Source organism: Protomyctophum bolini (assembly GCF_963924005.1).
Source record: "Protomyctophum bolini genome assembly, chromosome: 13".
Taxonomy (NCBI): domain Eukaryota; kingdom Metazoa; phylum Chordata; class Actinopteri; order Myctophiformes; family Myctophidae; genus Protomyctophum; species Protomyctophum bolini.
In genome coordinates, this window is record NC_137874.1 from 12,690,816 (window position 1) to 12,703,267 (window position 12,452).

Consider the following 12,452-nt stretch of genomic DNA (forward strand, 5'->3'; position numbering starts at 1 on the left):
CATGACACTAACAACTGGTGAATGGTACAATGTCATAAATATTGAATGAACCATAATTCAACAAGTCCCTCTTCTCTCCCAACAGGCTATGGTTCATTGGGCGGAGCTGGATATGGACCAGGTGAGGAACTCTCCCAAGCATGTACCCTCAAAACCCACAGACCTGTTCAGTTGTTTAGCTGTGTTTGGACCAGATATTCAAAGAATGAAAAGGTGCCTTTTAACTTCTGATTACGCAATGAGAGTATGTGCATGCATAAAGTGAGTGGCAAGTCAAGTGGAAAAGTGAGTTTAACGTTGTTTAGCGTTGTTTAATGCAATCAGATTGGACTTTTCTGTTTGGATGTATGGGTTGTCAAGGCCAGAAAGTAGTTTTTTGCCACTCAGTAGGCTTCCTGCATAACTTTCACAGCTGTTTACAGCTGTGAAAGCTCTTCACACTAGCACTGTTTGAAGTAAATAAGTACGACATATAACTTAATAATTAATCCAACTAGTCCGACAGGCTCATCTGTTCCAGCTAATCGTGGACACCGCTGGACAATATCACTTTCATTTGTGCCCATAAAGTTCCACCTTTCTGTTGTAGAAATGCTTGCTAGGCAAGGAAGGCAAACCAGCCTGGCTTAGTATATGCTAGACCTAATACGGAAATATTTTAACACAACTATGGTTGTTCCCCAGGTGGTGCAGGGACGGGTCCTGGTGGAGCTGGAGCTGGACGGGGAGGGTATGGACCAGGTGGAGCAGGCACTGGGCCTGGTGGATATGGGCCAGGTGGTGCTGGGACTGGACCAGGTGGAGCAGGCACTGGGCCTGGTGGATATGGGCCTGGAGGTGTAGGAACAGGACCAGGTGGCTTTGGACCGGGGGGTGCTGGGACTGGACCAGGTGGCTTTGGACCGGGGGGTGCTGGGACTGGACCAGGTGGATACGGACCAGGCGGTGCTGGGACTGGTCCAGGTGGAGCAGGCACTGGGCCTGGTGGATATGGGCCTGGTGGTGTAGGAACAGGACCAGGTGGCTTTGGACCGGGGGGTGCTGGGACTGGACCGGGTGGTGCTGGTTACAGACCAGGTGGAGCTGGAACTGGACCAGGAGGTAATATACAAACAATAAATCTACTTCTAAAGACTATTAAATTGCTTCAATTTTGCAAAATGATGTTTATATTAAATTGGTAAATCATGATAAATATGATAATCATACATGTGATTTGTATTTCAGGATATGATGCCAGTGCCAAAGCCCGAAAATATGGTATGATAATTTTATCACAAAAGCAATATTATAGTACAGATTGCATTGTATATATGTCTACTGTTAAGTTATAACTACATATTTGTATTTCAATATTAATAGGTATGCTAAGTGGAGCTCTTGGAGGCCTAGGTGCAGGCAGTGGTGGAGTTAGGCCTGGTGGTGCTGGTACTGGATTTGGGCCTGGTGGTGGAGTTGGCCCTGGCGGTGCTGGTACTGGATTTGGGCCTGGTGGCGGAGTTGGGACTGGTGGTGCTGGTACTGGGTACGGGCCTGGTGGTGGAGTTGGTCCTGGCGGTGCTGGTACTGGATTTAGGCCTGGTGGTGGAGTTGGACCTGGTGGTGCTGGTACTGGGTACGGGCCTGGTGGTGGAGTTGGACCTGGTGGTGCTGGAACTGGTCAAGGAGGCTTTGGACCAGGTGGTCAAGGATTGGGAAGGAAGCCTCCTAAATCAGGTTATGGCTCCTCGTTGGGAGGAACTGGTTATGGACCAGGTAATGTTCATTTTTCTATTACAAGATCTGTTGTATGTGTGCATGTTATAGTCTTAATGCTCTGGTTTTAATGTTTTAACTCACTTTTTCATAATTAGTAAACAAATAATTAAATTATTCGTATGATTTGTGTATGATTTGCTTTTTTTTTTACCTAGTCTTGCGTTGCCAGACGATCAGAGATCTCTGCCTACTGATACATGGGGTGAAATCTAAATTCAATCACATTGCTTGAACAGCGGCAAGAACGGTTGCTAACAAACCTACATCTACTTTGAAAACCAATCAAGTCAGTGAAGTCACCATCCCTATATGAAGAGCTGCCTTAAAGGAGAATTCCATACTAGAAGGCTTTCTTACCTTTATTTGTAGTTGTTACGTCCCCACCAAAGAGGTCCAGGTGTTATTTTGTGCAAAAGTGCATTATTTTCCCTAATATAAGCCCTCAATGGGGGTTGGGTTGTTGTGCTAATTCGCTTATTTCCATCGAAATAAGTGAAGTGTGCCGCTCGGCGCTTGGGATACTATTTACATTATGAGGATATATACAAAATATATATATTTTTGAGCGATGGAAATAAGCGAATTAGCACAACACCCCAATGCCCCATTCAATTCAATGCAATTCATTGAGGCCTTATGGTAGGGGAAATAGCCAATAATGCACTTTTGCACAAAATAACACCTGGACCTCTTTGGTGGGGACGTAACAACTACAAATAAAGGTAAGAAAGCCTTCTAGTATGGAACTCTCCTTTAACTACTTTTTTCCTCCAAAAAGATTTTAGATGACATAGATTACATAATGTAGATGTCACCAAACATACCAGTAGACAGAGTTCTCCGATCACCTGACAGCCTTGCCGTTTTTGTGGCAAAACCATTGTAATGAGCCTCTGTCACCTGGTCTGCACATTTGTATTCTATGTGAATAATATGTATTGTAAATTGTATCCTTCATCTGCTTTAGACATTATTACGATGATCAAGTTTATAATAAGACCTTTTATCTTTCACGTGATAACTCCTTAATGTCTATTATTTTCTCATGTCCTGTTTCCATACTGTACGTGCATCACCTCTGTGTTGACCAGGTGGTGGAGTAGGAGGAGGCCCTGGTGGCGTTCCAGGTGAGTTTCCTTGGAGGAGGATAAGCCATTACTTCATGTTGTATAGGCTACTGTACATGTGTGGACTGCCACATCCTACTGTGCAGTGTTCGCACTAATGTGGTACTCCTCAACAAAGTCTCTTGTTTTGTTTAATCACTGCACACATTATTTGCACACCGACACTCAACAAAATATGATTTAAAACATGGCACACCTCTGTTCCTGTCCAGGTGGTGGAGCAGGAGGAGTGGGAGGTGGTGCAGGAGGAGGAGCAGGTGGACTACCAGGTTAGTTTGACTCATTCGTCGCTGCAGTGGAGAGCAACAAAAATATCGATATTTTGGATATAATGACAGGTACAAGAGTGTATGAATGGTGTCACTCTCTGACGGGTTTTTTTTTGTCGAAGGAAGTAAAAAGAATCTACCTCACCTTATGTCAATCACGTTTGCACACTGCAGCCAAATATTTCGTCCGTATAAGGTTTTTTGGGACCGGGGTTGATTTGATCTGTTTTCCACAGCTGTCTAGTGGAGTGTGGGTGACAGCTAGTGATAGCCTACTACTTTCGGATCTGCAAAACGCAGCGAAAAAACACACCAGTGTGAAACCACATCTAGTACAGGAAGTGCATCAAAATAGAAGCTCCGGGGTGCCAGAGTAGTCGCCAGAGTAGTGATCACTTTTACTCTGAAAGCCATGAACCGGAAACACTTTCTTAAAAAAGTTGACTGACAAAGTGACCTCACAATCCCCAATCATCTTAATATATTTATATACGCTCCAAAAAGCGTTCATATTTTGCGGGAGAGACGGATGTGGAGCAGAAATGAAGCGCCAGCATGTCGATCCTTTCAACACCACGGAGAGCGCCCTGGATGAGGAGATACGAGTCATTCTTTCCGCCGCGCTAACATGGGAGTCAATGACAAGCTAATAGTTGCACAAAGCGTTAGCATACGGCAAGCGAAAAGCGAAATGCCAAAAAAATAGGAATAATTCTGAATATTCTTATCTCGCCCCGTGTCGTTTGGACGTCGCTAGGACGTCCACAGACGTCGAAGGCACCTCTCGGTTCGAATCCCTATGACGTTTCTAGGCGTCCTATGTACAGAAAGTGTTCACTCGATTTCTTTAAACCACAAATTTGTGGTTTTATAACAGTGGTCTTTGCATTGCTTCAGCTACACAAATCACTGTTGATTTACATAATAATTGGGAAGAATTGTAAAGTCCAAATCTACTGGTCAGATCCATGTGGAAGTGCATGTTATGAGTTCAGGTATATACAGTACATACTGTAGGCCTACTGTACTGTATGTAGGTACTGTAGGTAGGAGTTTGTATGATACTGGCTGCAATATGTAAAGTGTCCAAACGTCCAGCAGGAGGTGCTGTCCCTGGCTATGGCAATATCGCTGGTAAGTCTGCCCTCTCTCCTCCTCATATCATTAAAGCAACAGTTTTATCCTGAAGAGCAAAGTAGGCTTAAATGATACGCTGCCATACAAGCTCACAGATATCAATGTGTATGTTTAAGCTTTTATATCAGCTATTTTCGGGGAGCAACTGTACGACTTGGCAATATAATTCAGGCTTTAATTATGGCAAGTTGTTTTTCACATCTTTGCAGAGATAATACATCTATTCTAGAGGGTTGAATGTGAACATTGTGAGGACAATCAGGTGTTTATACTGACTATTCAAATTCTTTCTCTTCCTGTTATTGTTTCTTAGGATATGCGGGGGCTGGTCAGAAATGTAAGAAAATGTTCTCTCTCCCATTCCCCCCTCTCTCTCTCTCTCTCTCTCTCTCTCTCTCTCTCTCTCTCTCTCCCTCTCTCTCTCTCTCGTTGACACAAGTTCAAAAATTACTCATGCTCTTATAGTTTTGCATTGTGTCGGGAAAAAAAAGATATCAAACTTTTAACACCTTATAGTACTATAGATCAAGGCAAATGTCTTTCTTCTCCATCTCATTATTCTTTTTCCTTCATGCAGCCAAAGCACAGAAGGCAGCCAAGTATGCAGCCTTACTGGGATCTGGGGCGTACAGAGGTAACATTATTTAACATCCTCAGTGTTATTTATTTTAAAGCTGCAATCCATCAAATGTTCTATTTGGGATTGGAATCCTGCATTGTTCAAGGTTTTAAAGACAACATTTCCATTAGATTTTTTTCTTCTTCTTTTATTATTATATTATTGATATAAAACTTATATTATCAATTATTGTTTTCTGTTTTGCCATTTATTTGAGGGCCCCACTTGCAATACCATGTAGTTTCCGGCCCTCAGGGTCTATACATTTGTCAATGGAAGAGTATAAGGAGACCAGCTCTAACCACTGGAGATATACTAGTTATATTGTATCATCAATCATACTCTTCCATACAGATTGTTTAAAATAACGTTTTATTGATTACAGCTTTAACAACTACAGCTTTAACTATACTGTGCAAATGATTTTTCAACATTATGGTTATGACTATGGTTTGATTTTAACCAGTGCTTACAAGATGAATCCTTTGGTACGCGATTCATTCACAGACATACATACAAAAGCTGTCATTTTGAGAAGTGACGAATGGTTTTCTGTGTTTTGACTGATCTCTTTAGGAGTCGGCAGGAGGAGGAAGTGATAGGCCAAGTGACAGGAAGTGACCTCATTAAAACAGCGATTCCAGAATGTACTTTAAAAAAATCTATTACAGAAGCTACTGTTACCATTCAACGTGTTCTGTTTGTTTACCTTGTACAGAAGGTCTCTATCAAATTAAAGACCGAGTTGGATGCTAAGCTGGTAAATTCAACTCCACTGTAATATGTGTTTATTTGATTATTTTGTGTGTATTTAGTGTTGTTTCACCTCACCTGCACTCTCGTGCGGCTATCGGTCAAACCATGAATCCTGCTTTTGAACACTGCTACCCAGAACTCCCTCAGGGCAGTTCCACTAGACCTGTCTTCATGCTGAACTGACGTCTAATGTGCTTCTCTGAGGCTGGGCTTTCATACACATTTCCCAAAGAGTCTGCAACATCCTCAACAGAAGATCACAGATTACTAATGTCTAATTGTGTTATGATTGTGTCTATAGTCTTCATGTTTAAGCACAAGCAACCAGGCTAATCTGTCCATCCGTGTCTAGAGAGGGACAGATGCTGTTTTAGGCCAGGGAACTGTGAAAGTCAGAATAATATATGCGAGGGCATTTTATTACGGTGTGTTCTCTGATCCCTGACAAACTTCTGTGCTGAAATGAACTGTGTAAATGGGTTAAGGCCCCTTAATGCCTCGACGCTTTGTAAAACTAGAGAGCTCATGCTTCTCAGCTTAATGTATACGCCATCGTATGACAAAGTATAAATCAGGCTTTAGAAGATGGGCTTAAACTGTAGTTGCCACAATGGCACTGTCTATACTACAGTATGTAACGCCAAATGAAGTGCTACTCTTGTCTTACTTACAGTGCTGATGTTGTTTAATGTGCCTGACAAGTCTTTTTGTTTGTTCTTTCATTGAATGTGGATTTTATGAGAATTCAGCAGTGTGCTGTAAGAGTTCATTTCCAAAATGGTAACATCCATCATTACCTGATTATTCAGGGTTTGTGGCATCATTTTGTAAACCTTGTGCCATTTAAAAGGTATCAGTCTAATCGGTTTTAATTATACTGTATGATATCAAGTATTTTGTAAGCATAGGTGTTATTTTTTTGTCCTCATGGGTTTATCATTTTGGAATGATACTCTACTAATAAAGAGGACATGGTGACCTTTGCCTCTGGCTTGTATATTTGCTGTATGTGAAAGCTGTAGATTGAATCGAGCTAAATGAGAGGTAATGATATCACAAGATGCTGGGTTAAACATTACCTGCTCTGACTAACATTGGGTTACTGTTGTATTTAACTCCTTGAACACTGATTGCAATATTGCCTTTTCACTTTGAACTTGACAAGTTCATGTGTTTACCTAAGATTTTTTAACTTATACTGAAACAGCAGAAAAAAATACAGTGCTCAGCTATTTAGTCTTATGTTAGGAATGTAAGCAATTTTTTATATTTGTGTGTATGAGTTTTTTGGCATTTTACTTGAATATTTTCTTCAATGATAAAGTGCAAATGATGTGCTTTTTTGATCTTGTCCTGATGATGGGCTGGCATGGATGTAATATGTGATATTGTTTGGGTAAAACATGTTCAGTGTTATGGAATATTACTTTCACTGTGAGCTTGCATTTGTGTTTAGGCCAACTTATGTGTTTAACAACTACAATAGCTGTCATCTATCTGGCCCATGAAGAGAAAGATGCACTTTTTATATGCAATACACTATTTCTGACAATCCTTTCTGAAAAATAAACAATTGACAAATAACAATTGAGTAATGCTGCGTGTTCTCTCTCTCTCTCTCACACACACACACACACACACACACACACACACACACACACACACACACACACACACACACACACACACACACACACACACACAGCATCTCCCTCTATCTCTTGCGCTGTCTATCTCTCCCCTTTTTTCTATCCAGTGACCCTCTGCCTGGTTCTTGGTCTGACAGACTGGAGCAGTGTGTGATTCCAGATCGGCTGCCTGCTGGCACAGTCTGGGGCTATTCTTAGATTTAATGTGAACTATAACTTGCTTAAATGCAGTCCAGAGATACAGTACAGTAAATCTTATTTTACTTGCATACACGTTGAATCTAATAGTCTTTACTTTGTTGCTTCCCATGCTTTAACACTAACAACATACAGTAATGTGCATTGCGGGCTTATACCCACTCACTGCATGATATTCAGATGAGTAACTGGTGTTGTTTTATAGCGTTTCAGTGGCTCTGATCTGGACTGGTTCTCATACTCCTCTCCTGGAATGTAATTCTCCCTCTTCGTTTCCCTCTTTGTTGTGTGTGGTGAATGAGGCTGCTGTTAAACCAGAGTTTGCAATAGTGTGGTAATTGGGGCATTCATAAAGAGATGATGGCTGTGTGCCTATACTCGGGCTGATGAAAAGAGAACTGATTCATGTCAAATTTGCGAGTGTGTGCGCGCATACACACACACACACACACACACACACACATACATACATACATACATACATGCACACACACACACACACACGCTCGCTCATGCATGCTTGCACACCTTACACAAACTGCACATCAGTGAACATGTGCCATGCCTTTGCTGCAGATAACATGCATATACAGTAAGCATACTTCTCTACTTCACTTGCAGCCTTGTATGCTATGCAGAGCAAGTAGGAGTGTAACTCTATCTGCCACTTGCCGGGTCTATAAAGCCAAAGGTTAGAAATAGTGTGGTGTGAGGGGGGGGTTCTATCCTTGGCTTGGTTTTGCTTGGTGACCATGCAGAGGTTGAATGGTTGGATGTCAGTGACTAGAAGGTGACCAACAGACAGAGGGAAGCTGTTACCAGCAGGAGACTTGCAGAGGGACACTGTCTGGCTGTCAGTGACCTGCAGAGGGACACTGTGTCTGGCTGTCAGTGGCCAGTAGAGGGAGACTTGCTGTCAGGGAGCAGTGTAAGAGTGTCTCCCATAGTATACTATACAGCCCCAGACTTCATCTGCCCAGGCAGCACATGAAGAAAAACCACAGAGGAGGTCATTGTATTGTAGGAGATCCAAACAAGCACGCATGAGAGTGACGAGCTCTGCTATTTACTGCTGTAGGACTTTCTTTCCGCTAAATCTGTCCCGGCCTGACCTGGGAGAGGGAGTGAGTGACAGCTGTCCTGTTGGAGTGAAGAGAACTGAACGGGTCCAAATGTCACGACGGGACCAGAGATTCCGCCGAGGAATGAAAGGGAGGTACGATTCCACTGGCATTGTCATTGTGGCATTCTTGTGTGTGTGTGTGTGTGTGTGTGTGTGTGTGTGTGTGCGTGTGTGTGCGTGCGTGCGTGTGTGATGAAAATTATTTGAGTTACTCAAGTCTGATTAGAACCAAGTCTGCACTATACACATATAGTATTTACACTTCTCTTTTTTTAATACTTCCTCCAACAACCACAACTCCAATGTGAGCATGTAGGCCTACATACGTGCTGGGTCTGTAATGAATACTCAGTCAAATCTCATACAGTATTCTACTGTCAGGTGTCCTAGTATACTGTGCATGCCCATTATGACAGATGTTTTTAGAGGAAGTCCAGCAGGGAGACAACTGGGAGGCAACCAGAGGATATCATGCGTCACCAGGACATGACATTTGACCTACCTACAGTGTGTTATGACATCATTAGCAAGGTTGATATTTTTTCAACCTTGGGTTCTATTGTGTCTGGGGGCAGGCCGGTGCACATGAGCCACGGGAGCAGCAGGGAGTAAAAACAGAGATAACAAGTCAAATTCACAGGAATATTTAGACATAGAGTTCAAGAAGATTATTGATGTGAGTCAAGCTTGAATCATAAAACATGCGGTTACAATTCTTTATTTCATGCCTGGATGGATTCTGGTGTTGAGTCTGAGTCCAGATGTTTGCCTGACATCTAATGGCAGATGTGAGGCTGATTATGTCCCACGTCCGTCGCCAAAGGCAAAAAACACACACACGCACGCACGCACACACACACACACACACACACACACACACACACACACACACACACACAGGAGGACAGAAATAAACGTGCAGCTGACCCTAGACAATGCTTTTTCCCCCTCCTTGATCCCCTTTCTGTTCTCAGCAAATAAGAAACAGCTCTGTTAGATTTGGTATTACGACACACTACTGTCTGGTAAGCAGAAAGGGCCTTCTTTGTCAGTCTTTTGGGATGCTCACACTCAAACATGAACATACTGTACGTACTGCAATAGAAAGTTCCACTAGAGTTCCTTGTCTTACACCAAAATCTCAGACATATAAATACTTAGTTAAAAAGAAAGACACTAATTGATCCATCCTATCTATAATTAATAAACCCCTGATATCATTTATTATTAATCACTATATATAATGAATGATATTTGGTTGTCTGAAAACAGTCTCCAACTCTCCATCTCTTCCTCTCCTGACATGAATTTTCAATTGTTGGGCAAAGTTTTTCATTCTCTATTGTTGAGCGTAACATAGCCTTAAAAGTCTAGGCAAAAGGAAGCATGGACCTTTACTCTGTCCAGGAAGTTGCCTCCCATTCCAAGCGGCAGTGTTGTAGAGATAAGAAAACGGGTTCCAACTGTGCAATATGGCTTTTATTCGATGGTATTCAGTTTGCAACTTTGCAAGTTTTCAAGCAAGGGGCTTGTTTTTGCTGTTCTAGAAGGCTGAACATGAATGCCCTGTTGTTCTGTAGTTAATGAGACCACTGTCATAATGCTTGGGGTTCATATTGTTCCCCCCAGGGCCAATATTCATGAAGGGAATGGACTGTTCCTGTTACTTTTCTATTAAGTCATACTGTTTGGTCACAGATTCTGGTGGGAGTCAATTCATGTGAGACACCATATGATGATGTTTTACATAGTCATAATAAAACTGTACTAATTATATTAGTGTCTCAACAACAAACACACACTGTAAGTAGGACATGGAAAGCATAGAGAAGATAGAGGCTTATTTTGAGATGCATCATGAGAATGTTTGGAGCATAAGTGGTATGGTATTTAGCTACATGAAACCTAGAGCCCCTATTCTGGGTCAAACATTCTGATGTGTGTGTGTCTGTGTGTGTGTGTGTGTGTGTGTGTGTGTGTGTGTGTGTGTGTGTGTGTGTGTGTGTGTGTGTGTGTGTGTGTGTGTGTGTGTGCGTGTGTTAAACATGCAACTTGGCCTGTTAGTGGGAATAGGCATGCACGGCTTGGGAAGCCGTGGATATGCACGGCTTGGGATACACTGCCTTCTTCCTTCTCAGAATGCATTTGTTTCATGTGGATTCCAAGGGATTCGATTTCCCAAAAGTTGCGTAACTGATCTGACAGTGCCTGTTCCTCTCCGACGCTGAGGTGCATCACTTCAATGTCCACAACTTAACTTCAGTTATGATATTTAGCGTGGTGACTTCTCCTTTCACCAGCCATCCAAATACACTTTCCAGTGCAACTATAGTCCTTCATTCAGTCTCTCCATTTTTCCTGTGACCATTTTCCAATATTGGTCTGCCAATTAGGACTCCTAATTCCACTGCATCCATCCATGGGTACATCTGCTATGGGCATTCCTTTTGCTTCCAAGTTCCAAGCTCCTTATCTTTCCGTTTGGCGCTTTAATCGTAGAAGAGCTCAACTTGGGTGATTCCAATAAATGGACATCAATGCTTTGATTGTTCTATAATATTTCCCAAACGAGCCTTCACTTTCCTGCAGGTAATTCTCTGGGGTGTTTTGGAACCAAACACATACATATTCAACGTTTCTTTACCTAGATAACTGGCAGGTTAAGTGCTCTGGAAATATCCTCTTTAATGAAACTGCGGGTGCTATACCCCCGAGGATAGGCACCTGGCTACTTGGCTTTGCGTTGGTGCATCTATCCAAATGGTAGCTGTCTGCAGTAATACTGTACTATTGTCAGAGTTGCTTGCTACACTATAACTGCATCTGTCTGCAACACTGTGGTCAGCCTGTCTGTCGTTGCCGTGGTCGGCGCGTCTATCATGCGCTGTATATTGACTGGCTGTTTGATTGCAAACTGTTTTGTGGTGTCTGCGCCCGCACTCTTCAAGTTCACAGTGAATACCCTGCGTTCTACAATTACGCGCAACATGCCTGCCTACCTGACATACAAAACACCTGCCTTGTTTCCTCAGTGTTTCTCTTCTTAGTTCAACAGTCAGTTCAGTACAGTTCTTGGATTTGTGATTACCATTACAGAATATGCATTTTGAATCATCTCTGAAACTCGCAGCCGCTGTAGGTTTTCCTTTTATAGTAGGCCTATAGCCTATAGTTTATATATAGTTTATATTTAGGCCTATATCCTATTATTTAATAATAGAAGACACCTCACGAATCGATTCAACCATTGTGAGCTTAAATTTGTTTGGGTTTGTGTGTGCGTGCGCGCGCGCGCGTGCGTGCGTGGTAACAGGTGCCCTGCACCTCCCTCACTGTTATTATACCCTGTATGTTCCATGATTGATTTCACTCATCTTGGCCTCTTGTTTTTCATACTGTACCGCCACACCGGTGGTTGGAGTCCCTCTGGACTAGTGTGTGTGAGGGTTAGAGTCACACGTATTTTAATAGTTTTGCATGAGGTGCATGTATTTCAATTCTGAATGGCAATGGCTGTTTGTGACTGTTGAAGCCACACTGTTGTTGTAGGCAAGGAGGTTTGAGTCTGGTATTATAATCACAATAACATCAATAACGGGATGTACATTCTTGACTTTATCAAATATTATATAATGTTGATTATTGTAAGCAGAGAACCTAATTACTTTTGGGGCCACGGAGGGATGCCCTGGGCGCGTAGCCAGCACTGATTAGCTACACCTGGCCTATAGGCCACTGCTCCATGGATTTGTCTATACAGAGTGAGATTTCTCACCTCTGGCTCTGAATACATTTCTTAAAAATGTTCCATGTTTT

The 12,452-nt window shown here is 42.4% G+C and overlaps 2 protein-coding genes across 22 annotated transcripts in view; both read left to right on the top strand.

Annotated features, from left to right (window-relative positions):
- The window catches only part of elnb (elastin b), a 33,356-nt gene extending 26,109 nt beyond the window's left edge, over positions 1-7,247 (top strand). For 18 of the 21 annotated variants that reach the window (XM_080780938.1, XM_080780925.1, XM_080780944.1 and 15 more), the window contains 10 exons: positions 86-121; positions 685-1,101; positions 1,228-1,260; positions 1,363-1,755; positions 2,850-2,885; positions 3,098-3,154; positions 4,253-4,288; positions 4,605-4,628; positions 4,869-4,925; positions 5,487-7,247. In XM_080780938.1, the coding sequence (XP_080637064.1) occupies positions 86-121; positions 685-1,101; positions 1,228-1,260; positions 1,363-1,755; positions 2,850-2,885; positions 3,098-3,154; positions 4,253-4,288; positions 4,605-4,628; positions 4,869-4,925; positions 5,487-5,509 (1,112 nt within the window). In that variant the 3' untranslated portion in view covers positions 5,510-7,247. The remainder of the gene's footprint in view (positions 1-85; positions 122-684; positions 1,102-1,227; positions 1,261-1,362; positions 1,756-2,849; positions 2,886-3,097; positions 3,155-4,252; positions 4,289-4,604; positions 4,629-4,868; positions 4,926-5,486) is intronic. The other 3 variants (XM_080780943.1, XM_080780936.1, XM_080780937.1) reach the window with 3 other exon arrangements.
- Positions 7,248-8,346: 1,099 nt separating this feature from the next.
- LOC308326774 (LIM domain kinase 1-like) overlaps positions 8,347-12,452 on the top strand; it is a 15,646-nt gene continuing 11,540 nt past the window's right edge. The window contains exon 1 of the mRNA XM_080779796.1: positions 8,347-8,729. Within this exon, the coding sequence (XP_080635922.1) occupies positions 8,557-8,729 (173 nt within the window). The 5' untranslated portion in view covers positions 8,347-8,556. The remainder of the gene's footprint in view (positions 8,730-12,452) is intronic.